Genomic DNA, 24,988 nt, shown 5'->3' with positions numbered 1-24,988 from the left:
ACTCCTCCTGTCCTGTATATATATACACTGCACAGTACCACTCCTCCTGTCCTGTATATATACACTGCACAGTACCACTGCTGTCCTGTATATATACACTGCACAGTACCACTGCTCCTGTATATATACACTGCACAATACCACTCCTCCTGTATATATACACTGCACAATACCACTCCTCCTGTATATATACACTGCACAGTACCACTTCTCCTGTCCTGTATATATATACACTGCACAGTACCACTCCTCCTGTATACATACACTGCACAGCACCACTCCTCCTGTCCTGTATATATACACTGCACAGCACCACTCCTCCTGTCCTGTATATATACACTGCACAGTACCACTCCTCCTGTATACATACACTGCACAGTACCACTCCTCCTGTCCTGTATATATACACTGCACAGTACCACTCCTCCTGTATACATACACTGCACAGTACCACTCCTCCTGTCCTGTATATATACACTGCACAGCACCACTCCTCCTGTCCTGTATATATATACACTGCACAGTACCACTCCTCCTGTATACATACACTGCACAGTACCACTCCTCCTGTCCTGTATACATACACTGCACAGTACCACTCCTCCTGTCCTGTATATATACACTGCACAGCACCACTCCTCCTGTCCTGTATATATATACACTGCACAGTACCACTCCTCCTGTCCTGTATATATACACTGCACAGTACCACTCCTCCTGTCCTGTATATATACACTGCACAGTACCACTGCTGTCCTGTATATATACACTGCACAGTACCACTCCTCCTGTATATATACACTGCACAATACCACTCCTCCTGTATATATACACTGCACAGTACCACTTCTCCTGTCCTGTATATATATACACTGCACAGTACCACTCCTCCTGTATATATACACTGCACAATACCACTCCTCCTGTCCTGTATATATACACTGCACAGTACCACTCCTCCTGTCCTGTATATATACACTGCACAGTACCACTCCTCCTGTATATATACACTGCACAATACCACTCCTCCTGTATATATACACTGCACAGTACCACTCCTCCTGTATATATACACTGCACAGTACCACTCCTCCTGTATATATACACTGCACAATACCACTCCTCCTGTCCTGTATATATACACTGCACAGTACCACTCCTCCTGTCCTGTATATATACACTGCACAGTACCACTCCTCCTGTATATATACACTGCACAGTACCACTTCTCCTGTCCTGTATATATACACTGCACAGTACCACTCCTCCTGTATATATACACTGCACAGTACCACTCCTCCTGTATATACAGTACATGACAGAACAATAATACATTACAGGACACCGAACATAAGAACAAAACAAGACGACAAATCACAGAAAATAGAAACAAAATAAATCACCGCAGGAATATATATATATATATATATATATATACAGGAAATAAATATTATAAAACCCCCGGCCCAGCTTCATTCATACTATATACAATCCCACACAACGCTCACACCGTCCTATATACAAGATTATATACAATAAAACACTAAACCTAATATAACGTATATACAACCGGGAACTAACACTAACCTACTGGTCCCACTGCCTGACCTTACAGTCACACCCTTACCGCACCTCATTCACACCACAGAAAAACAAAAATAACAATATATACAATAGTGACATGAACAATTTTTTTTTTTTTTTTTTTATATTTTTTTTTTTGTAATTTTTAATATATACATAAAACACAGCCCTACACTAACTATCCCGCCACCCCTGATCTAGCTCTGGCCACAAAGTTCAGGATTACTCCGAGCTAGGATCAGGCCCCAAAGTTTTTCCCCAGGCGGGGCCTGGACCAGGCCAGATCAGTCCTCTTATCACCGCTGATGAAGACCCCCCCCCAAATCCCCCACCCAACCTAACTAAAAACCCCCTATTATACATTATATACAATATATACAGAACACAACCTACACACTCACCATCCAAGGCTCAAGTTCGATGCCGGCAAACCTTCTATTCAGGAGACAGAAATACAAAACAAAAATCTAGGGTGAAAAGACATCGGCCCACCACCAGGATATAGGAGTACTACCGGACTAAGGCACCCTGAAGGAAAAGCCCCTCCAGAGACGGGCCGCCCTCCAGGCACCCAGTCCTTCATACTCCAGAGAACGTACCTTCACCAGGTCACCTAGGATGTTCCTACAGACTTCATCTACATGGAGGATTTTACTCTGCGTCGAGACTAAAACTCGTGCGTTCCACGTGAAATACCTCACCACTGCGCTGACTATGAATAAAGTGTCTCGGTCCCTTCTCCCAAGGTCTCCGAACGCTCCATAGGCCCACCCGGCGTAGGACAGAGTAGCCAGCCGCGGCCAACCAATGGAAGCCCCCACCCTGTTGTACACCTCTGTATTAAAGGGACAATGAAGCAGGAAGTGCTCCATGCTTTCCAGCACGTTAGCACAAGCCTCACGGGGCAATTCCTGTCCTCGGAGCTCCTGTACTTCAAATTGTCCCTCACATACAGCTTACCATGGAAGCAGCGCCAAGTCAAGTCCCAGTACTTCTCGGGGATCCTGGTAGAATTTAACAAACTCAACCCAACCTCCAGATCCCGACTTGGGCAGTCTTTGAGGGCCAATGGACTCTGAAAATGAGAAAGCAAGACCCTCATATCGAGGAGTTTCCTCGGGAGGGACCTCACCTCCCACATTCCCAGACCCCACCGGCGGATCATTTTCAGAACCGGGGTAACATAAGCCGGGAGATGCCCGTGTGGTGTGCGGAGATCCTTCACTCTTCCCCCTGTCTCCCATTCCTGGAAGAAAGGCTGAAACCATCCCTTGCAGGAGAATACCCACGGAGGAGCCCTCTCTTTCCAGAGGTTTGCCACGTTCACCTTCAAGAAAGTGTTCACTAGGAACACCACGGGGTTCACCATATTCAAACCCCCTAGTCTCCTCGTGCGGTAAGTGACCTCCCGCTTGACTAGGTTCAGTCTGTTCCCCCATAACATCTGGAAGAACAGACTGTAGACCCGTGTCCAGAGAGGCTCTGGCAAGACACAGACGCTGCCCAGGTAGATTAGCAAGGGGAGCAGGAAAGCTTTGCACAGGCCAACCCTTTCCCTCAGGGTCAAAGACCAACCCCTCCATTGGTCCACTCTTTGGGCGACACCTTTGATTCTGCCTTCCCAGTTTTTCGTGGGGTAATCACCCTGGCCGAATTCGATGCCCAGGACTTTGGCATGTTCTTGGGGTTCGGGGAGGGTGTCCGGAAGATCAAACCCGGGATCTCCGCCTCCCAGCCAGAGACTCTCACACTTATCCTGGCTGACCTTGGACCCGGATGCCTCCGAGTAGCGCTCCACTTCTGACATCACCGCTGCTGCCTCCTCTTGCGAAGAAACAAAGACGGTGACATCGTCCGCGTAGGCCACCACCCTCAGGATAGTCTCCGGCGCCGCCCCGCCCATCCGCACCCCCGCCAACGGTCTACAATCGATCCTTCTGAGGAAGGGATCGATCGCAAACGCGTAAAGCGAAGGGCTAAGAGGACAGCCCTGACGGACACCGGATCCTACCCCAAAAGGTCGTCCAATCCACCCATTCACCAGAGGGAAAGTCTCAGCCCCTGCATACAAGGTCTTAAGCCAGTCCACAAACCCTCCAGGCAGACCATACCTCAAAAGAGTGGACCAGAGGTACTCGTGGTTAACCCGATCAAAGGCTTTTGCCTGATCCAGGGTCAGCAAGAACCCCTTCCAGAGGCCCGCCCTGCCTTGCTCCACGGCCTCTCGGACACCTAGAACAGCACTAAAAGTGCTACGGCCAGGAACGCAACAGTGCTGAACCTCCGAAAGGAGCCGGGGTGCAAACTTCACCAGCCTGTTGAAAAGTATCTTAGCCAAAATCTTCCTGTCCACATTGAGAAGTGCTATGGGACGCCAGTTCTCAATGCGTGACGGATCCTTACCCTTTGACAAAATGATCAAAGCTGACCTCCTTAATGATCTCGGCAGAGTGCCCGAGGAGAGACACTCGTTAAACACCTGAGTCAAGAGGGGGACCAAAGAGTCCCTAAAGGTCCTAAAGAACTCGGATGTTAAGCCATCCGGACCTGGCGACTTTTTGGGCCTAAGCCCATCGATCGCCAGTCTCACTTCCTCTTCTTTGATCGCTTCTGCCAAATCGCCCAGCGAGAGGTCAGCCCCTGGCTCAGGAACAGATTCAGCCAGGAAAGCCGACATCCCGTCACGATCAAGCTCCCTCCTTCCCAAGAGGTGCGAGTAGTAGGAACTGACAACCTCCAAGATCCCTGATCTGGACCTTCTCAGGGACCCCGTACTGTCCACCAGCCCCGTCACTATCTTACTATTCACTGACATCTTACAGTTTCTGTAAGGGTCGGGCGAGCAGTACTTCCCGTAGTCCCTCTCGAAAACCAAAGATGCGTGCCTATCGTACTGACACCTCTTCAGCAAGGACTTCACTCTGGAGATCTCCTCGCGGCTACCTCCAGTCGAGACAAGATGCTCGAGTTTCCTCCTCAGGCTCTGATACAGGCGATCCCTGTTCAGGCTTCTGAGGTTCGAGAGCTGCCGGAAGAATCTCGCCACCCGATGTTTGAACATCTCCCACCACTCCGACTTAGTGTTACTTAGGCCCAGCAATGGTACCTGGCTCTGAAAGAATTCCTCAAAAGACCGTCTTACAGCTTCTTCCTCAAGGAGTGATGAATTCAGCTTCCAATAGCCTCTTCCCATCCGAGGAGTCTCTGTAACGTTGAGAGAAAACATAATCAAACAGTGATCGGAGAACTCCACCTCCACAACCGACAACGGCGAAGAGACGGCCTCCTCCTTCAAATAAAACCTATCTAGCCTAGACCTGCACTGACTACCTCTAAAAAAGGTGAATCCCGTGTCGCCCGGGTTGTGCCGGATGTGGACATCCACCAGGCGAGCCTCACTCACTATCCTGTTTAACGCGACGCAGTCATAAGCCAGCCGGTCTCCGGAACCTCCTCTATCACAGGATCTCGTGACATTGTTGAAATCCCCTCCGAAGACCACCTGCCGACTCGAAAATAAAAAAAGGTTTGATCTTCAGGAAGAGACATTTGCGGTCCCACTTGGACTGGGAACCATAGATGTTAATGAGCCGAAGCTCTTGTCCCCCCATGGAGGCATCTAGGATCAAGCATCTCCCCATTTCTAATTCGATCACTCGTCTGCATTCAACCGCTGCGGTCTTAAAAAGGACCGCCACCCCGCTATACGGCTCGGCCGCAAGAGACCAGTAGGAGGGCCCATGCCTCCACTCCCGCCTTGCTTTATGCAAGGTTGATATATCGGTCAACCTGGTCTCCTGCAAAAACAAAATGTCGGCGTCAAGTTGGCCGAGAAAATGAAAGGCCGTGTACCTTGCCGCATCTGACTTTATGCTGCAAACATTAATAGTTGCCAGCGTCAACGGGGTGGGTGCTGCCATCATGATTGATTGAATTAGATAGCCTTTTTCTTCCCACCACTGACAGTCCCAACCTCTTCCTCTGATAATGACGGGTTTTTAGTGCGCTTAAGACAAACAGATTCATCCATTCTCTCCTTACATAGATTCTTGCCCTCGTCTGGTGGTCCTGGGTTAGTCATCCCCCCAGAGGGCTTTGTATTTGCCCCCCGAGAGGAAGACCCAGCCATCTCCTGAGCCCCAACCACCTTGTCCGCAACCTCCGGCCCCGGGTCCCCACTTCCCCCCTCCAGAGGGAGGTCCTGGAGAGCCCCGAACCGGTTGGAGAGATCCACCAGAGGGGGGGCGGCTGAACCCTCCAATGGCGCTTGGATCATGGCCAGAGAGTCAGAGGGGTCGCACTCCAAAGAGGCAGCTCGAGACCTGGTCCTTCTCCTACCTCTGGCCGTTTTCCTGTTACCCTTTTTCTTTTTCTGTGACCACTCCCCCTCTCCCTCATCTAGACTGTCACCAGAAGAGGGTTCCTGGGAAGACGTGGCGTCCTCTCGCTCTTCCCTTTCAAGTCTCTTGACTTCCTCGCTCAATTCACTGTCTTTAGGATCCTCAGCTGCAAGTGAAGTACCTGGGTCAGAGTTTAGGGACATTACTCCCTGCCCCCTGTCCCCACGGCGCTTCTCCTGCCGCCTGATGGTGGATGGCGGCAGCTTGCTCCTCACCGGATCCCTGCCTCCCCCGCCCCTACTGGTCCCTTCACCGGCAAGATTAGTCCCGGCTTGCGCCTGTCCCACACTCGCCGCTTTTAGGACCGCATTGGCGAAGGAACGCGGACAGCGACTGAACGGGTGACCGAGGTCACCACACAAGTTACACCTAATCCTGCGACAGGCAGCAGCAAGATGACCGAGGTCCCCACACAGTGCGCATTTCTGGGTGGTACACTGCGCACTGAAGTGTGTGGGGCTACCGCACCTGTGACAGACCTTAGGCTGCCCCCGGTAGAAAATCAAGATCCTATCCCTCCCCAAAAAGGTTGAGGAGGGGATATGGGTAACAGTGTTTCCCGAAACCTTCAATCTCACCATGAAGGTCCAGGCCCCTGACCAGATACCATGGTCATCCAGATTCTTTTCGGGAATATTGGTGACCTCTCCGTATCTACTCACCCAGGTGGTAATGTCCATACAGGAAAGCGACTCGTTACTAGTCAGAACGGTCACTTTCCTGACTGAATCTTGGCGAGTTATTGCCAGGGGAAAGAGACCATGCCATTCGGGGCGACTCCGAGCCAGCTCATGGCGAGACCAGAAAAGCTCAAGGCCCTCCGGTCTCACGAAGCTGACATCGAAGTAGGAGGTCCCATAGGGATGGATCAAGGCAAAGATGTCATATGCCGCAAAGCCCATCCCCAGCAGGAGCTCAACCACCTTCGACCTATCAGGACAGGCATCCTTGCTTACCCACTGGAGACGGACCACGTTCCTACGGTTACTCCTCTGCCCCGTTGTCGGCAGAGACCAGACAGTCTCTGCCCCTCTATCTCGGAAGGCTGAAAGACCATGTCTCTCTATCCAGAAAGACAGATCAACCTCCCTCCCCTCTACAGTGATGGAGCTCTCCCCTCTCCTCAGGGCGTCCAGGAGCTGCTGTTGCAAGTCACCATCCCCAGGGCCACCAGACGAGGGCGCACTACTACCCCCAGCACTGACAGCCTCTGAATAGCTTTGGGCTGAAGCCCCCGCCAATGCTGGGGGGGCAGCGGGACCAGCACCTACTTCCCCCCCACCAACACCAGTGCTGCTCCCACCATTCACTCCAGTACTATTCACACCATTCGCAGGACCATTACTCCCATCGTTCACTCCACTACTACTCACACCATTCGCAGGACCATTACTCCCACCATTCATTACACCACTACCCCCAACATTTGCTACACCACAACTCCCACCATTCCCACAACTCCCAGCATTCATTCCACCACTACCCCCACCATTTGCTGCATCATCATTCACTGTACCACTAATTCCACCATTCCTACTACTCTCATCATCTGCTCCACCATTACTCCCATCATTCACTACACCACTATTTCTATTCTCTTTACTTGTCACCCCATTACCTCTGCTGTTCTCTGCACCTTCCACAGTCACCTCCATTCCTTCCTCCCTTGTGTCTGGTGTCTCTGCACTCACACCTGCTGGGCCGGGGGAGGGGAGCACTCCCAGAGACTCCTTTCCCTGCAGCACCACACCCGTTTCCCTTTGGTTGCTGCTGGCTTTCTGCAGGTCGTCTGCTGGAGCGCCCCGCCCCCCTACTGCAGCATTTTGGTCCTTGTTCTGGCCAGACTGTTTTCTCGGCACCTCTGCCCGCCCTGCACCCACAGACTTTGGGGTCTTAGTGTCCTTTTTGGGCGCTGGGGCACACTGCCCCCCTGTCGCAGCAGTGTGCCCAGTGTTCTTTGCTGATGTGTTTTTCACATCCTTCCCTGCCCCCCCAGCCCCGGTGATAACCGGCTTAGCCGCAGAGGGCAGGGTGGGAAACTCCACAGAACTCCCTATGCCCGGCGCTGTGAGTACCTCCACAGCCTCGCCCCCTGCACTGTTCCCCGCACAGATGGCAGCATCGCCGGACGTCCGCCTCCTCTCCCCACCTTGCCTCTGCCTCGAGCCCACTGCAGAGCCCGTGCCTTTAGATTTGGTGGGGTTTAAACAGAAGGTGGCAGGCGCAACATCAGACAATGGTACATACTTGTAACTCACCACCTCCTGTGCAGCTCCTCCGGTCTTCTTCTTCTTCCTCTTCCCTGTCTCCTCCACTGGTTTGTCCTCACCGAAGGAAAACCGCGTCAGGTCCACTGGAGACTCCAGCAGTCGGATCTCCCTCAGCAGTCCTCCTTCCTCCTCCTCCCCCGACACTCCAGCCTCTGCTGTGGGAGTCCTCTGCCCTGCAGGGAGACCACTTGAGCTCCGGCTCTGCCCCTCACTGGCTCCAGCAACTGAGACTCCAGTCACCTCTTCATCCTCCTCCTCCTCTTCACTAAGGACGCCGGCTGGCGGTTCTCCTGAGGTGTTTAACCCCTTCATTTCTGAGAACCGCCGCTGGTTCTTAAACCTCTCCAGGAAGGGACCTGCGCTTTTCTCAATCCCCTCCCGGAGGAGCACTAACCTGACCACCTCGTCTCTGAGGGCTTTAACCCTCTGGGAGGTCGCGGGTCTCTCCTTGTTGGACGCCCGGGTGTTCAGGACCCGGGCCTCCCTCAGCTCCTCTTTCAGCTGGGTTAGTGCTTTGCCGGCGTCCTCGTACTCTCGCAACGTGGCGACCACTCGGGAGGAGAAGGAACTTGTGGACTCGCTGGAGCTCATCTCCCCCCAGGATCTTGCTGGGCTCTTGTTCCTGGGGCCTGGGGTGCCCCGGTCTCCCTCTCTGGGCTGGCGGTGAACAGTCTCGGGGTTGGAGCAGGTGGATGTATTCTTCCTCACCCTTCCCGATCTCCTCACTCCCTCCTGGGCCGGTTGTTGAGGCTCCTTCTCCCCCGCCGGCATAGACCGGGGGATAGGAGGCTGGGAAGCCATGCCGGCCTCCCAGTAAGCCTGCCTCTCCCTGGGGAGAAGAGAGGCAGACGACAACCCTCCTCCTGGAAGTGCTTGAGCTCCACAGACAGCTGCTACTCTCAGCACCACTCCTCCTGTCCTATATATATACACTGCACAGTACCACTCCTCCTGTCCTGTATATACACTGCACAGTACCACTTCTCCTGTCCTGTATATATACACTGCACAGTACCACTCCTCCTGTATATATACACTGCACAGTACCACTTCTCCTGTCCTGTATATATACACTGCACAGTACCACTCCTCCTGTATATATACACTGCACAGTACCACTCCTCCTGTGTATATATACACTGCACAGTACCACTTCTCCTGTCCTGTATATATACACTGCACAGTACCACTCCTCCTGTCCTGTATATATACACTGCACAGTACCACTCCTCCTGTCCTGTATATATACACTGCACAGTACCACTCCTCCTGTATATATACACTGCACAGTACCACTTCTCCTGTCCTGTATATATACACTGCAGGTTCGGATACTGCTGTGTGTAGCGGTTCCGTCTGTTCGATTCGTGGTAGACTGAGAGCCATGTGGTTTTGTCACCAGAGGCTCATGCTGTGTTTTTCCTCCATGCTGTACACTGCCTCTCCTCTTCCTTATTCTGTCTGGTACATGTTGCAGGATCTTGTTGTCTCTGCTCCTCCCCGGTCCTTGGGTCTTCCTCTGGATGGGTTTTCTGTGCCAGATGAAAGAACCAGTTTTGCTTCTTGTGGGTGATGGGCGATTTTCAGTGATTTCTTATTGTGTCTGTGAGTAACAAGAGGGAAAGCGCTGTCTTCTCTGCTCCGTCCTCTCTCTCCTCTGCCCTGCCCCGTCCTCTCTCTCCTCTTCTCTGCTCCGTCCTCTCTCTCCTCTTCTCTGCTCCGTCCTCTCTCTCCTCTGCCCTGCCCCGTCCTCTCTCTCCTCTCCTCTGCCCTGCCCCGTCCTCTCTCTCCTCTGCTCTGCCCCGTCCTCTCTCTCCTCTGCTCTGCCCCGTCCTCTCTCTCCTCTCCTCTGCCCCGTCCTCTCTCTCCTCTGCTCTGCTCCGTCCTCTCTCTCCTCTTCTCTGCTCCGTCCTCTCTCTCCTCTGCTCTGCTCCGTCCTCTCTCTCCTCTTCTCTGCTCCGTCCTCTCTCTCCTCTTCTCTGCTCCGTCCTCTCTCTCCTCTGCTCTGCTCCGTCCTCTCTCTCCTCTGCTCTGCCCCGTCCTCTCTCTCCTCTGCTCTGCCCCGTCCTCTCTCTCCTCTGCTCTGCCCCGTCCTCTCTCTCCTCTGCTCTGCCCCGTCCTCTCTCTCCTCTGCTCTGCCCCGTCCTCTCTCTCCTCTGCTCTGCCCCGTCCTCTCTCTCCTCTGCTCTGCCCCGTCCTCTCTCTCCTCTGCTCTGCCCCGTCCTCTCTCTCCTCTTCTCTGCCCCGTCCTCTCTCTCCTCTCCTCTGCCCTGCCCCGTCCTCTCTCTCCTCTGCTCTGCCCCGTCCTCTCTCTCCTCTGCCCTGCCCCGTCCTCTCTCTCCTCTGCTCTGCCCCGTCCTCTCTCTCCTCTGCTCTGCCCCGTCCTCTCTCTCCTCTGCTCTGCCCCGTCCTCTCTCTCCTCTCCTCTGCCCCGTCCTCTCTCTCCTCTCCTCTGCCCCGTCCTCTCTCTCCTCTCCTCTGCCCCGTCCTCTCTCTCCTCTGCTCTGCCCCGTCCTCTCTCTCCTCTGCTCTGCTCCGTCCTCTCTCTCCTCTGCTCTGCTCCGTCCTCTCTCTCCTCTGCTCTGCTCCGTCCTCTCTCTCCTCTTCTCTGCTCCGTCCTCTCTCTCCTCTGCTCTGCCCCGTCCTCTCTCTCCTCTGCTCTGCCCCGTCCTCTCTCTCCTCTGCTCTGCCCCGTCCTCTCTCTCCTCTGCTCTGCCCCGTCCTCTCTCTCCTCTGCTCTGCCCCGTCCTCTCTCTCCTCTGCTCTGCCCCGTCCTCTCTCTCCTCTTCTCTGCTCCGTCCTCTCTCTCCTCTGCTCTGCTCCGTCCTCTCTCTCCTCTTCTCTGCTCCGTCCTCTCTCTCCTCTGCTCTGCCCCGTCCTCTCTCTCCTCTGCTCTGCCCCGTCCTCTCTCTCCTCTCCTCTGCTCTGCCCCGTCCTCTCTCTCCTCTCCTCTCCTCTGCTCTGCCCCGTCCTCTCTCTCCTCTCCTCTGCTTTGCCCCGTCCTCTCTCTCCTCTCCTCTGCTCTGCCCCGTCCTCTCTCTCCTCTGCTCTGCCCCGTCCTCTCTCTCCTCTGCCCTGCCCCGTCCTCTCTCTCCTCTGCCCTGCCCCGTCCTCTCTCTCCTCTGCCCTGCCCCGTCCTCTCTCTCCTCTGCTCTGCCCCGTCCTCTCTCTCCTCTGCTCTGCCCCGTCCTCTCTCTCCTCTGCTCTGCCCCGTCCTCTCTCTCCTCTTCTCTGCTCCGTCCTCTCTCTCCTCTCCTCTGCTCTGCTCCGTCCTCTCTCTCCTCTCCTCTGCCCTGCCCCGTCCTCTCTCTCCTCTGCCCTGCCCCGTCCTCTCTCTCCTCTGCCCTGCCCCGTCCTCTCTCTCCTCTGCTCTGCTCCGTCCTCTCTCTCCTCTGCTCTGCTCCGTCCTCTCTCTCCTCTGCCCTGCCCCGTCCTCTCTCTCCTCTGCCCTGCCCCGTCCTCTCTCTCCTCTGCTCTGCCCCGTCCTCTCTCTCCTCTTCTCTGCTCCGTCCTCTCTCTCCTCTTCTCTGCTCCGTCCTCTCTCTCCTCTTCTCTGCCCCGTCCTCTCTCTCCTCTTCTCTGCCCCGTCCTCTCTCTCCTCTTCTCTGCCCCGTCCTCTCTCTCCTCTTCTCTGCCCCGTCCTCTCTCTCCTCTTCTCTGCCCCGTCCTCTCTCTCCTCTTCTCTGCCCCGTCCTCTCTCTCCTCTTCTCTGCCCCGTCCTCTCTCTCCTCTTCTCTGCCCCGTCCTCTCTCTCCTCTTCTCTGCCCCGTCCTCTCTCTCCTCTTCTCTGCCCCGTCCTCTCTCTCCTCTTCTCTGCCCCGTCCTCTCTCTCCTCTCCTCTGCTCTGCCCCGTCCTCTCTCTCCTCTCCTCTGCTCTGCCCCGTCCTCTCTCTCCTCTCCTCTGCCCTGCCCCGTCCTCTCCTCTGCTCTGCCCCGTCCTCTCTCTCCTCTTCTCTGCTCCGTCCTCTCTCTCCTCTGCCCCGCCCCGTCCTCTCTCTCCTCTCCTCTGCCCCGCCTCGTCCTCTCTCTCCTCTCCTCTGCCCCGCCTCGTCCTCTCTCTCCTCTCCTCTGCTCTGCCCCGTCCTCTCTCTCCTCTCCTCTGCTCTGCCTCGTCCTCTCTCTCCTCTCCTCTGCCCCGTCCTGTCTCTCCTCTCCTCTGCTCTGCCTCGTCCTCTCTCTCCTCTCCTCTGCCCCGTCCTCTCTCTCCTCTCCTCTGCTCTGCCCCGTCCTCTCTCTCCTCTGCTCTGCCCCGTCCTCTCTCTCCTCTGCTCTGCCCCGTCCTCTCTCTCCTCTGCTCTGCCCCGTCCTCTCTCTCCTCTCCTCTGCTCTGCCCCGTCCTCTCTCTCCTCTCCTCTGCTCTGCCCCGTCCTCTCTCTCCTCTGCTCTGCCCCGTCCTCTCTCTCCTCTCCTCTGCTCTGCCCCGTCCTCTCTCTCCTCTCCTCTGCTCTGCCCCGTCCTCTCTCTTCTCTCCCCTGCTCTGCCCCGTCCTCTCTCTCCTCTCCTCTCCTCTGCTCTGCCCCGTCCTCTCTCTCCTCTCCTCTGCTCTGCCCCGTCCTCTCTCTCCTCTCCTCTGCTCTGCCCCGTCCTCTCTCTCCTCTTCTCTGCTCCGTCCTCTCTCTCCTCTGCTCTGCCCCGTCCTCTCTCTTCTCTCCTCTGCTCTGCCCCGTCCTCTCTCTCCTCTCCTCTGCTCTGCCCCGTCCTCTCTCTCCTCTCCTCTGCTCTGCCCCGTCCTCTCTCTCCTCTCCTCTGCTCTGCCCCGTCCTCTCTCTCCTCTTCTCTGCTCCGTCCTCTCTCTCCTCTGCTCTGCCCCGTCCTCTCTCTCCTCTCCTCTCCTCTGCCCCGCCCCGTCCTCTCTGTCCTCTCCTCTGCCCCGCCTCGTCCTCTCTCTCCTCTCCTCTGCTCTGCTCCGTCCTCTCTCTCCTCTTCTCTGCTCCGTCCTCTCTCTCCTCTGCTCTGCCCCGTCCTCTCTCTCCTCTCCTCTGCTCTGCCCCGTCCTCTCTCTCCTCTCCTCTGCTCTGCTCCGTCCTCTTCTCTGCTCCGTCCTCTCTCTCCTCTCCTCTGCTCTGCCCCGTCCTCTCTCTCCTCTCCTCTGCCCCGCCCCGTCCTCTCTCTCCTCTAATAATAATAATAATAATAATAATAATCTTTATTTATATAGCGCCAACATATTCCGCAGCTCTTAACAATTCACAGGTTCATGTACAACAGTCATAAGTAACAGCTAAAGATAATACAATCTCCTCAGCACAAATGTGGGGGCCTGGGTTTTAGGACTGAGGAGGGAGTGAAAGGTATTGAAGAGTCTTTTGGGGTTGTTGGATAGTGAGGAGATCAGGGTGGTGAAGTAGGTCTGTTTGACGAGGTGAAGGGCAGAGTTATATGTTTTTAACATAAATTTGCAGTGGATAAAGTTTTCTGGTGTCCGAGTTTTCCTCCATAGGCGTTCGGCACTTCTAGAGCATCGCTGGAGAAATCGGGTTTGCGGTGTGAGCCAGGGCTGTTTTACTCTGTGTTTAGAGGTTCTGAGGGTGATGGACGCTAATTGGTCCAGGGGGGCTTCTGAGAGTGTCATTGTAGTGGTTTACAGTCAGATCAGGACAGGACAGAGAGGAGATTGGGGACAGTGATGAGTGAAGGGCGTCTGTAAGTGTATGAGGGTTAATGGCTTGTAGATTTCTGAATGTGTGATAGGTAGGAGTGTGCTGGGGCGGGCGAGGAGTTGTGAGCGTGAAGGACAGAATGTTGTGATCAGAGAGGGGAAGAGGGGAGTTATCTAGGTGGGGGATTGAACTAAGCCGGACAAAGACCAGATCAAGGGTGTTTCCATCTTTGTGTGTCTCAGAGGTTGAAAGCTGTGAGAGGCCGAGAGAAGTGGTTAGAGATAGAAGCGGGGATGCGGATGAGGAGGTGGGGCTGTTTATGGGGATGTTGAAGTCTCCCAGGATAAGGGTCGGTAAATCTGAGGACATGAAGTGCGGCAGCCAGGCAGAAAAATGGTCAAGGAACTGGGTGGGTGAGCCTGGGGGACAGTATATGACCTCTACTCTGAGGGAGAGGGGATGGAAGAGCCTGATGGTGTGGACCTCAAAAGAAGGGAATGAGAGTGATGGTGCTGGGGGGATGACCTGGAAGGTGCATTGTGGGGACAGGAGTAAGCCGACCCCACCATCAAGTCTGTTTGCAGGTCTCGGGGAATGGGAAAAATGCAAGCTGTCATGAGAAATAGCAGCAGGGGAGACAGTGTCAGAGTCCTGGATCCAGGTTTCAGTGAGGGCCAGCAGATTGAGAGAGTTGGACAGAAAGTAATTGTGCAGGAAAGGAAGCTTGTTGCATACAGACCGTGGATTCCACAGTGCACAGTTGAAGGAGGGGATGAAGGAGTACAGCTGATGTTAATTAGGTTAGCAGGGTTTCGATGTGAGGTGGGGGAGAGGTTGAGGTTGGTGGAGGGTGGTACGGGGTTAGGAGAGATGTCCCCTGAAATGAGTAGTAGCAGTAAAAAGAGAAAGAGCAGATAGTTTTTGGATTTGTGACATGGTTTCTTGTGCAATACCTTTGGATGGGACAGAGTGAGATTTTTCAGGAAGTTCAAGAGAGCATGGGAGCTGTACATGGGAGAGGGTAGGAGAGCGGGGCAGATGTGGATGAGCGGTGATGGAGGGGGGATAGGGCGGTGAGTGTGGATGAGAAAAGCACACAGGAATATGGACGCAGGAATAAAGTACATAGATAGCAAAGAGTACAGAGTGTGGGTTACCTGACTCCTGCCCTGAATGGTTGCCATTGAAATGACTGTCAGACACTTGTCGAATAGGACACTTTGCTGAAGAGGACACGTGCATGCACCCCACATCACGTGCACCCCTTACAATGCATCTAGATTTATAGGAAGGACTATAGCATCAGGTGAGAGGGATTGTGGGAGCTGCTTGGGACTAAATTGCCAGCTGTTCAGCTCACCAGGGGAGTGGAGGCTTGATCAAAGAAACAGGCCTAGCTCACTATGCCTGACACAGTATAACACCTTTCACCATCAGATAAAGTCTACAATAATGGAAGGACAGACAGTGAATACTGAATACAAGGCATCAAATGACAGAGCACAGATCCAGCAAGCAGACACATTATACCATAGAATAGTTTCAACATGAGGGTTCAGCAGATGACAGATACAGCAAGCAGAGATTGTATACCTGTGTGAAGATAGAAGAGATGGATGGACGTTAGTCAATTGCCATTGAAATGACTGTCAGAGACACTTGTCGAATAGGACACTTTGCTGAAGAGGACACGTGCATGCATCAGACACCAAGTGCACCTCTTACAATGCATCTCCTTTGCCCCGTCCTCTCTCTCCTCTCCTCTCCTTTGCCCCGTCCTCTCTCTCCTCTCCTTTGCCCCGTCCTCTCTCTCCTCTCCTTTGCCCCGTCCTCTCTCTCCTCTCCTTTGCCCCGTCCTCTCTCTCCTCTCCTTTGCCCCGTCCTCTCTCTCCTCTCCTTTGCCCCGTCCTCTCTCTCCTCTCCTTTGCCCCGTCCTCTCTCTCCTCTCCTTTGCCCTGTCCTCTCTCTCCTCTCCTTTGCCCCGTCCTCTCTCTCCTCTTCTCTGCCCCGTCCTCTCTCTCCTCTTCTCTGCTCCGTCCTCTCTCTCCTCTTCTCTGCTCCGTCCTCTCTCTCCTCTTCTCTGCTCCGTCCTCTCTCTCCTCTTCTCTGCTCCGTCCTCTCTCTCCTCTTCTCTGCTCCGTCCTCTCTCTCCTCTTCTCTGCTCCGTCCTCTCTCTCCTCTTCTCTGCTCCGTCCTCTCTCTCCTCTTCTCTGCTCCGTCCTCTCTCTCCTCTTCTCTGCTCCGTCCTCTCTCTCCTCTTCTCTGCTCCGTCCTCTCTCTCCTCTCCTCTGCTCCGTCCTCTCTCTGCTCTCCTCTGCTCCGTCCTCTCTCTCCTTTCCTCTCCTCTGCTCCGTCCTCTCTCTCCTTTCCTCTCCTCTGCCTTGTCCTCTCTCTCCTTTCCTCTCTTCTGCTCCTTTCTTCCTTTCTTCCCTACCCCTTCCTCCAGACGCCTCTTTCACCACCTCTCTCCTGATGCCTTTGCCACCCCCCTCTGTTTCCTCTCTCCCTCTGGACGCCTCTGACTCCTTCCTCTGCCCCTGACTAGTCTTACCTCTATCGGTCAGTGGAGGTCCCGCCTTCCGGATCCTCCTGGCTCATGAGTTGTCCCTGTACACCTCGCCCTGTTGGCTGCGGTCGGTCGAGTTGGTGATACCATGCTCCTGGGCGTCGTGCGGCCGTACAGGGCTTTGTGTCGTCGCCTCTGGTCTGTCCCCTCCTCGTTATCCCCTCCTTTGCCGTGTCCAGTAATGATACCGGGGCTTTATCTCATCATCTTACAGACTGGGAGGATTTTGACTTTTTAGGGCCGGACAGATTTTAATTCTGTTTGTCTCTCGTTGCCGGCGACTCCTTGGGGCATGTTCACACTGTCAGTATTTGCAGCAGAAAAATACGTAAAATGCTGATGTGATGGCGGCAACAACACAGCAGAAATCACACACAGGTTTTTGATGCTTTTTTTTCCCACTACTCGTTAGTTTGGATAAAACCTGCAAACGTGACGTGAAAAACAAAGCAGTGCGAGCCTGAGACTGCAGCAAAACTGCAGCGCGCGGCGACACAGCCTAGAATCTTAATCAGCCAGACGATTAGATTTGTTAATCCAAGAGAAATACACTATTGTGTTTTAAATTGATTTGTATATGTTTGTGTATTTCTAAAGGTCAGACCAGTATTTGTATAACCCTGATTGCTGTCTACTCTTAGTTGGGTGAACAATGTTGTTTGTTACTATGCTAATTACCTATTATAATAAGTCAGCTGAAAGTTTATTTACAAAAGCCCCTTTGATACCAACTAGGTAAACAGATTAGCTCAAACGCTGAGACCTGAGTAATGCCCTCCCTAACACCGACCTGTGAATGTGTACTTGCTCAGACAACTGTAACTATTTTTAAGGGACATCTGCTTCTGTAGCAGTTAGACTTGGGACAGAAAATCAAGGAGCATCAGAGAGATTTTACAAGGAGAATGAGAGACATCCTTCAGGATAGTAGACGAATAGCATGGCAGCTCCATCCAAAGAGACACAGATTTGGATTCTATAGGATTCCAGCCTAAGGGTACCGGGCCTTACTGGAAAGATTCGGATCTGCTCCATTGACTATCAGGGAGACCATGGATACATTTGGGGAAACCAGGTTGGGATGATGAAGTCACCTGGCCCCATGTATATGTTGTTTTGGAGTTGCCAGGTGGGACCCTCTGGTCGCCTGGAATTCATGGAGACATTCGAAGAAGCCAGATTGGGACCAGCCAGTGATCTGGCTCCATGGAAACTCTCAGAGAGGCCAGGGTGGGACCCTCGGGTCTCCTGGTCTTGTATCTCTCCGAGAGTTTCCATGGGGCCAGGTGACAGGCTGGTCCCAATCTGCCTTCCCCCGAATGTCTCTATGAATTCCAGGTGACCGGAGGGTCCCACCTGGTAACCCCAAACAACACATCCATCGGGCCAGGTGACTTCTTCGCCCCAAACGTATCCACGGTTCTCTGCTGCTCAATGGAGCAGATCCGTATCCTTCCAGTCCAGGCTGGAATCATGTAGAATCCGAATCTTTGTCTCTTTGGATAAAGCCATGTCTCCAAGCTGATGATCTGAGACAGTCTGTGTGATCTTTGATTCTCTTTGTAAAGTCTCTCTTTCAGTTCTCTGTTTCAATTCTGACTGCTACAAAGGCCTATGTTCCTTAAATAGTTACAATTGTTCTTTCAAGTACACATCCACAGGTCAAGGGTTAGGGAGGGTATTATTCCACAGGGCTCAGGTCCCATTGAGCATTTAATCTACTTGCATAGTTTGTCCTCCATTGCTCAGCAAATCAACAACTCCCTGGGCTGGTATAATACGCAATCAGCATATTATCACAGTATTGCTCCATGTCTCTGTCTTGCAAGATTTGCAGACAATGTTACAGGACATCTCAACTCAAGTGTCAACATGCAGGATTATTCAGACAATAGTCTGTGTTAATCAACCAAAGTAGAACACCAATGCAAGAGTCACCATGAAGATAAAAACATATGGCTCCTGGCTTATAGGAAGGATGTCTGGCATACTTAAGAAGAAAAGCCGTGTCATCACACCAGGGATGATGATGATTGATGTCCTCTTCTCTCCAGATACCATGGAGCTTGTGGGGCCGTCCTGCCCGTCTCCTGCTGATCTGCAGCCTGGTAGCAGCGGGCGCCGTGCCCATCGACACAGATAAGACCAAGGTGAATGTGGAGGCCGCAGATGACGGGCAGAAGTCTCAGTCCTCAGTGAGTATATGGTGACGGTGCTCGGGGCGGGTTTGGCGGTGCTCGTGGCGCAGCTGTGACGTGCTTCTCGTGGCAGGACACGGGACTCTACTATGACCGGTATCTGCGGGAGGTGGTGGAAGTACTGGAGACCGACCAACACTTCCGAGAGAAGATCCAGGCCGCCGATATAGAAGACATCAAGGTAAGCGCCGTGGGGGGGGCACATACTTTCCCGCAGAGCCATGTTGGTGCACTCTCTTTGACCGACGCTTCTCCTGACGTCTCCGCAGAGCGGGAAGATCAGCAAAGAGCTGGACCTGGTCAGCCATCACATCCGGACCAGGCTGGACGAGCTGAAGCGGCAGGAGGTGTCGCGGCTGCGGATGCTGATCAAGGCCAAGCTGAGCGGCCCCGGGGGTGCGTCCTGGGGGCTCCGCGCTCTGCACACAGCTGCCCCCACGTCAGCCGGCAGTTCCCCTTTTAAGATTTGTACTTTTCACGCCCCAGTCTCCGGACAGTGACCCTGCAGTGTTCACGCCGTCCGTGGAGTTCATAGTGGGCCAACACTGAGCTGTCACCTCCATATTGCACAAGGTCGAGAGGACGTCACAGCTCGCCCCCTCCCCTCCCTGCACGGGTCACAGCTCGCCCCCTCCCCTCCTTGCACAGGTCACAGCTCGCCCACGGCTCTCTCCTGTACACACCGGTTATGTCGGGCGGGGGGACGTCACAGCTCGCCCCCTCCCCTCCCTGCACGGGTCACAGCTCGCCCCCTCCCCTCCTTGCACGGGTCACAGCTCGCCCACGGCTCTCTCCTGTGCACACCGGTTATGTCGGGCGGGGGGACGGTGACTATGGCGGCCCCTCATCCTCTTCTCTCTCAGGGGCCGGGGTGGATCGCCGCTTGCTGCTAAAGAAGTTCAATCACCTGAATCACATGAACCCCGACACGTTCGAGCCCCAGGACCTGGACCTGCTGATCCGAGCGGTGAGTGCGGGGCCCCGGGCCCCCGAGAGCCACGAGTACGGCACTGGTCAGACACCAGGACCATGACTGGGGGGATGATGCTCCTCGGTGTAGGGTAATGGGGGGGGGGAGGGGGGGGATGATGCTCCTCGGTGTAGGATGATGATGATTGGGGATGATGCTCCTCGGTGTAAGGTAATGGGGGGGGTGATGCTCCTCGGTGTAGGGTAATATGGGGGGGTGGGTCATTCTCCTCGGTGTAGAGTAATGGGGGGGGTTATGCTCCTCGTTGTAGGGTGATTGGGGGGGGTGATGCTCCTCGGTGTATGGTAATGGGGGGGATGATGCTCCTCGGTGTAGGGTGATTGGGGGGGTGATGCTCCTCGGTGTAGGGTAATGGGGGGGGGTGATGCTCCTCGGTGTAGGGTAATGGGGGGGGTGATGAGGGGGTGATGCTCCTCGGTGTAGGATGATGATTGGGGATGATGCTCCTCGGTGTAGGATGATGATTGGGGATGATGCTCCTCGGTGTAGGATGATGATTGGGGGGGGGGGTGATGCTCCTCGGTGTAGGATGATGATGGGGGGGGGGTGGATGATGCTCCTCGGTGTAGGGTGATTGGGGGGGTGATGCTCGGGGGTGATGCTCCTCGGTGTAGGGTAATGGGGGGGTGATGCTCCTCGGTGTAGGGTGATTGGGGGGGGGGTGATGCTCCTCGGTGTAGGGTAATGGGGGGGGGGGTGATGCTCCTCGGTGTAGGGTAATGGGGGGGGTGATGCTCCTCGGTGTAGGGTAATGGGGGGGGGGGTGATGCTCCTCGGTGTAGGGTAATGGGGGGGGGTGATGCTCCTCGGTGTATGGTAATGGGGGGGGTGATGCTCCTCGGTGTATGGTAATATGGGGGGTTGGGTCATTCTCCTCGGTGCAGAGTAATGGGGGGGGTGATGCTCCTCGGTGTAGGGTAATGGGGGGGGTGATGCTCCTCGGTGTAGGGTATTGGGGGTTTGTGCTCCTCGGTGTAGGGTAATGGGGGGGTGATGCTCCTCGGTGTAGGGTAATGGGGGGGGTTATGCTCCTCGGTGTAGGGTAATGGGGGGGGGGGAGGTGATGCTCCTCGGTGTAGGGTAATGGGGGGGGGGGAGGTGATGCTCCTCGGTGTAGGGTATTGGGGGTTTGTGCTCCTCGGTGTAGGGTGATTGGGGGGGGTGATGCTCCTCGGTGTAGGGTAATGGGGGGGGTGATGCTCCTCGGTGTAGGGTATTGGGGGTTTGTGCTCCTCGGTGTAGGGTAATGGGGGGGGGTGATGCTCCTCGGTGTAGGGTAATGGGGGGGTGATGCTCCTCGGTGTAGGGTAATGGGGGGGGGTGATGCTCCTCGGTGTAGGGTAATGGGGGGGGGTGATGCTCCTCGGTGTAGGGTAATGGGGGGGTGATGCTCCTCGGTGTATGGTAATATGGGGGGTTGGGTCATTCTCCTCGGTGCAGAGTAATGGGGGGGGTTATGCTCCTCGGTGTAGGGTAATGGGGGGGTGATGCTCCTCGGTGTAGGGTAATGGGGGGTGATGCTCCTCGGTGTAGGGTAATGGGGGGGGTGATGCTCCTCGGTGTATGGTAATATGGGGTTTTGGGTCATTCTCCTCGGTGCAGAGTAATGGGGGGGGTGATGCTCCTCGGTGTAGGGTAATGGGGGGGGTGATGCTCCTCGGTGTAGGGTATTGGGGGTTTGTGCTCCTCGGTGTAGGGTAATGGGGGGGTGATGCTCCTCGGTGTAGGGTAATGGGGGGGGTTATGCTCCTCGGTGTAGGGTAATGGGGGGGGGAGGTGATGCTCCTCGGTGTAGGGTAATGGGGGGGGGGAGGTGATGCTCCTCGGTGTAGGGTATTGGGGGTTTGTGCTCCTCGGTGTAGGGTGATTGGGGGGGGTGATGCTCCTCGGTGTAGGGTAATGGGGGGGGTGATGCTCCTCGGTGTAGGGTATTGGGGGTTTGTGCTCCTCGGTGTAGGGTAATGGGGGGGGGGTGATGCTCCTCGGTGTAGGGTAATGCGGGGGGGGGGAGGTGATGCTCCTCGGTGTAGGGTAATGCGGGGGTGGGAGGTGATGCTCCTCGGTGTAGGGTAATGCGGGGGTGGGAGGTGATGCTCCTCGGTGTAGGGTAATGCGGGGGGGGAGGTGATGCTCCTCGGTGTAGGGTAATGCGGGGGGGGGAGGTGATGCTCCTCGGTGTAGGGTAATGGGGGGGGGGGGAGGTGATGCTCCTCGGTGTAGGGTATTGGGGGTTTGTGCTCCTCGGTGTAGGGTGATTGGGGGGGGTGATGCTCCTCGGTGTAGGGTAATGGGGGGGGTGATGCTCCTCGGTGTAGGGTAATGGGGGGGGTGATGCTCCTCGGTGTAGGGTATTGGGGGTTTGTGCTCCTCGGTGTAGGGTAATGGGGGGGGTGATGCTCCTCGGTGTAGGGTAATGGGGGGGTGATGCTCCTCGGTGTAGGGTATTGGGGGTTTGTGCTCCTCGGTGTAGGGTAATGGGGGGGGTGATGCTCCTCGGTGTAGGGTAATGGGGGGGTGATGCTCCTCAGTGTAGGGTAATGTGGGGGGGTGATGCTCCTCAGTGTAGGGTAATGGGGGGGGTGATGCTCCTCAGTGTAGGGTAATGGGGGGGGTGATGCTCCTCGGTGTAGGGTAATGGGGGGGTGATGCTCCTCGGTGTAGGGTAATGGGGGGGGTGATGCTCCTCAGTGTAGGGTAATGGGGGGGTTTGTGCTCCTCGGTGTAGGGTAATGCGGGGGGGGGAGGTGATGCTCCTCGGTGTAGGGTAATGGGGGGGGGAGGTGATGCTCCTCGGTGTAGGGTATTGGGGGTTTGTGCTCCTCGGTGTAGGGTGATTGGGGGGGGTGATGCTCCTCGGTGTAGGGTAATGGGGGGGGTGATGCTCCTCGGTGTAGGGTAATGGGGGGGGGTGATGCTCCTCGGTGTAGGGTATTGGGGGTTTGTGCTCCTCGGTGTAGGGTAATGGGGGGGGTGATGCTCCTCGGTGTAGGGTAATGGGGGGGTGATGCTCCTCGGTGTAGGGTATTGGGGGTTTGTGCTCCTCGGTGTAGGGTAATGGGGGGGGGGGTGATGCTCCTCAGTGTAGGGTAATGGGGGGGGGGGGTGATGCTCCTCGGTGTAGGGTAATGGGGGGGGGGTGATGCTCCTCGGTGTAGGGTAATGGGGGGGGGGTGATGCTCCTCGGTGTAGGGTAATGGGGGGGGGGGTGATGCTCCTCAGTGTAGGGTAATGGGGGGGGAGGGGTGATGCTCCTCAGTGTAGGGTAATGGGGGGGGGGGTGATGCTCCTCGGTGTAGGGTAATGGGGGGGGGGGGGGTGATGCTCCTCGGTGTAGGGTAATGGGGGGTGGGGGAGTTGATGCTCCTCATTGTAGGGTAATGCGGGGGGGGGGGTGATGCTCCTCGGTGTAGGGTAATGGGGGGGGTGATGCTCCTCGGTGTAGGGTAATGCGGGGGGGGGGGTGATGCTCCTCGGTGTAGGGTAATGGGGGGGGTGATGCTCCTCGGTGTAGGGTAATGGGGGGGTGATGCTCCTCAGTGTAGGGTAATGTGGGGGGGTGATGCTCCTCAGTGTAGGGTAATGGGGGGGGTGATGCTCCTCAGTGTAGGGTAATGGGGGGGGTGATGCTCCTCGGTGTAGGGTAATGGGGGGGTGATGCTCCTCGGTGTAGGGTAATGGGGGGGGTGATGCTCCTCAGTGTAGGGTAATGGGGGGGTTTGTGCTCCTCGGTGTAGGGTAATGCGGGGGTGGGAGGTGATGCTCCTCGGTGTAGGGTAATGCGGGGGTGGGAGGTGATGCTCCTCGGTGTAGGGTAATGCGGGGGGGGGAGGTGATGCTCCTCGGTGTAGGGTATTGGGGGTTTGTGCTCCTCGGTGTAGGGTGATTGGGGGGGGTGATGCTCCTCGGTGTAGGGTAATGGGGGGGGTGATGCTCCTCGGTGTAGGGTAATGGGGGGGGTGATGCTCCTCGGTGTAGGGTAATGGGGGGGGTGATGCTCCTCGGTGTAGGGTAATGGGGGGGGTGATGCTCCTCGGTGTAGGGTAATGGGGGGGGGTGATGCTCCTCGGTGTAGGGTATTGGGGGTTTGTGCTCCTCGGTGTAGGGTAATGGGGGGGGGTGATGCTCCTCGGTGTAGGGTAATGGGGGGGGTGATGCTCCTCGGTGTAGGGTATTGGGGGTTTGTGCTCCTCGGTGTAGGGTAATGGGGGGGGGTGATGCTCCTCGGTGTAGGGTAATGGGGGGGGTGATGCTCCTCGGTGTAGGGTAATGGGGGGGGTGATGCTCCTCGGTGTAGGGTATTGGGGGTTTGTGCTCCTCGGTGTAGGGTAATGGGGGGGGGTGATGCTCCTCGGTGTAGGGTAATGGGGGGGGGTGATGCTCCTCGGTGTAGGGTATTGGGGGGGGTGATGCTCCTCGGTGTAGGGTAATGGGGGTGGGGGTGATGCCGCCCTCTTGTGGCAGTGTTGTACGTTGCTCTTTGCTGTCTTTAGGCCACTCAGGACCTGGAGAATTACGATAAGGAGCATCACGAGGAGTTCAAGCGTTACGAGATGATGAAGGAACATGAAAGACGAGAACATCTTAAGGGTCTGGACGAGGAGACGCGGAGACAGGAGGAGGCCCGATACCAGGAGCTGAAGAGGAAGCACAAGGAGCACCCGAAGCTGAACCACCCGGTGAGCCGGGCTAAGCCATGTGCCCGCTCTGCCCGGGCGGTCTCCTGAATGGCAGGCGGTCTCTCAGCTGGCTTTCTCACAGCGGGCGGTCTCTCACGGATGGCTTTCTCATGGCGAGTGGTCTTACGGAGGGCGGGCAGTCTCTCACGGCTGGCAGGTGGTCTCTCAGCTGGCTTTCTCATGGCGGGTGGTCTCACGGATGGCGGATGAATTCATGGCAGGCGGTCTCACAGATGACTTTCTGACTGCTGGCGGGTTGTCTCTCAGCTGCCTTTCTCACGGCGGGCGGTCTCACGGATGGCGGACGGTTTCACAGATGGCTTTCTCACGGCGGGCGGTCTCCTGGTGGGCAGTCTCACGGATAGCTTTCTCATGGCTGGCGGGTGGTCTCTCACAGATGGAGGGCGGTCTCACGCCCCCCACAGAAGCTGCAGCCCAATACCTGTTCGGGGCTGTTGGAGTGGGCGTCTCCTCGTGTCCAGTATATAGCAGGTGTCGTCCCTCCTCGCCCGCACATCGCCCTAATGCGCCGCCCTCTGTCACACCGCAGGGCAGCCAGGACCAGCTGAAGGAGGTCTGGGAGGAGACGGACGGCTTGGACCCCTCAGATTTTGACCCCAAGACTTTCTTTAAGCTGCACGGTAAGTCATGAATCATGTGTGACGGCCCCAGGAGAATGGGGGTTGTAGTACAGTCAGTGACA

At 55.6% G+C, this 24,988-nt stretch overlaps 2 protein-coding genes across 5 annotated transcripts in view; one reads left to right on the top strand and one right to left on the bottom strand.

Annotated features, from left to right (window-relative positions):
* PIK3C2A (phosphatidylinositol-4-phosphate 3-kinase catalytic subunit type 2 alpha) overlaps nt 1-7,679 on the bottom strand; it is a 252,274-nt gene extending 244,595 nt beyond the window's left edge. For 3 of the 4 annotated variants that reach the window (XM_073659041.1, XM_073659039.1, XM_073659042.1), the window contains exon 1: nt 7,603-7,679. The gene's annotated coding sequence lies outside the window, so the exon portion shown is untranslated. Of the gene's footprint in view, nt 1-4,690; nt 4,781-7,602 lie in introns of those variants that run through there. The other variant, XM_073659040.1, reaches the window with a different exon arrangement.
* Nucleotides 1-24,988, top strand: part of NUCB2 (nucleobindin 2) — a 68,524-nt gene that overhangs the window by 341 nt on the left and 43,195 nt on the right. Inside the window, 6 exon segments of the mRNA XM_073659043.1 lie at nt 18,475-18,615; nt 18,692-18,799; nt 18,888-19,014; nt 19,482-19,585; nt 24,100-24,285; nt 24,836-24,926. Coding sequence (XP_073515144.1) covers nt 18,475-18,615; nt 18,692-18,799; nt 18,888-19,014; nt 19,482-19,585; nt 24,100-24,285; nt 24,836-24,926 — 757 coding nt within the window.

Source organism: Phyllobates terribilis, unplaced genomic scaffold (genome assembly GCF_046119375.1).
Source record: "Phyllobates terribilis strain yellow unplaced genomic scaffold, ASM4611937v1 Scaffold_13__5_contigs__length_258822181, whole genome shotgun sequence".
Taxonomy (NCBI): domain Eukaryota; kingdom Metazoa; phylum Chordata; class Amphibia; order Anura; family Dendrobatidae; genus Phyllobates; species Phyllobates terribilis.
The sequence above is the reverse complement of the archived record's forward strand: the minus strand, read 5'-3'. Positions and strand labels throughout refer to the sequence as shown.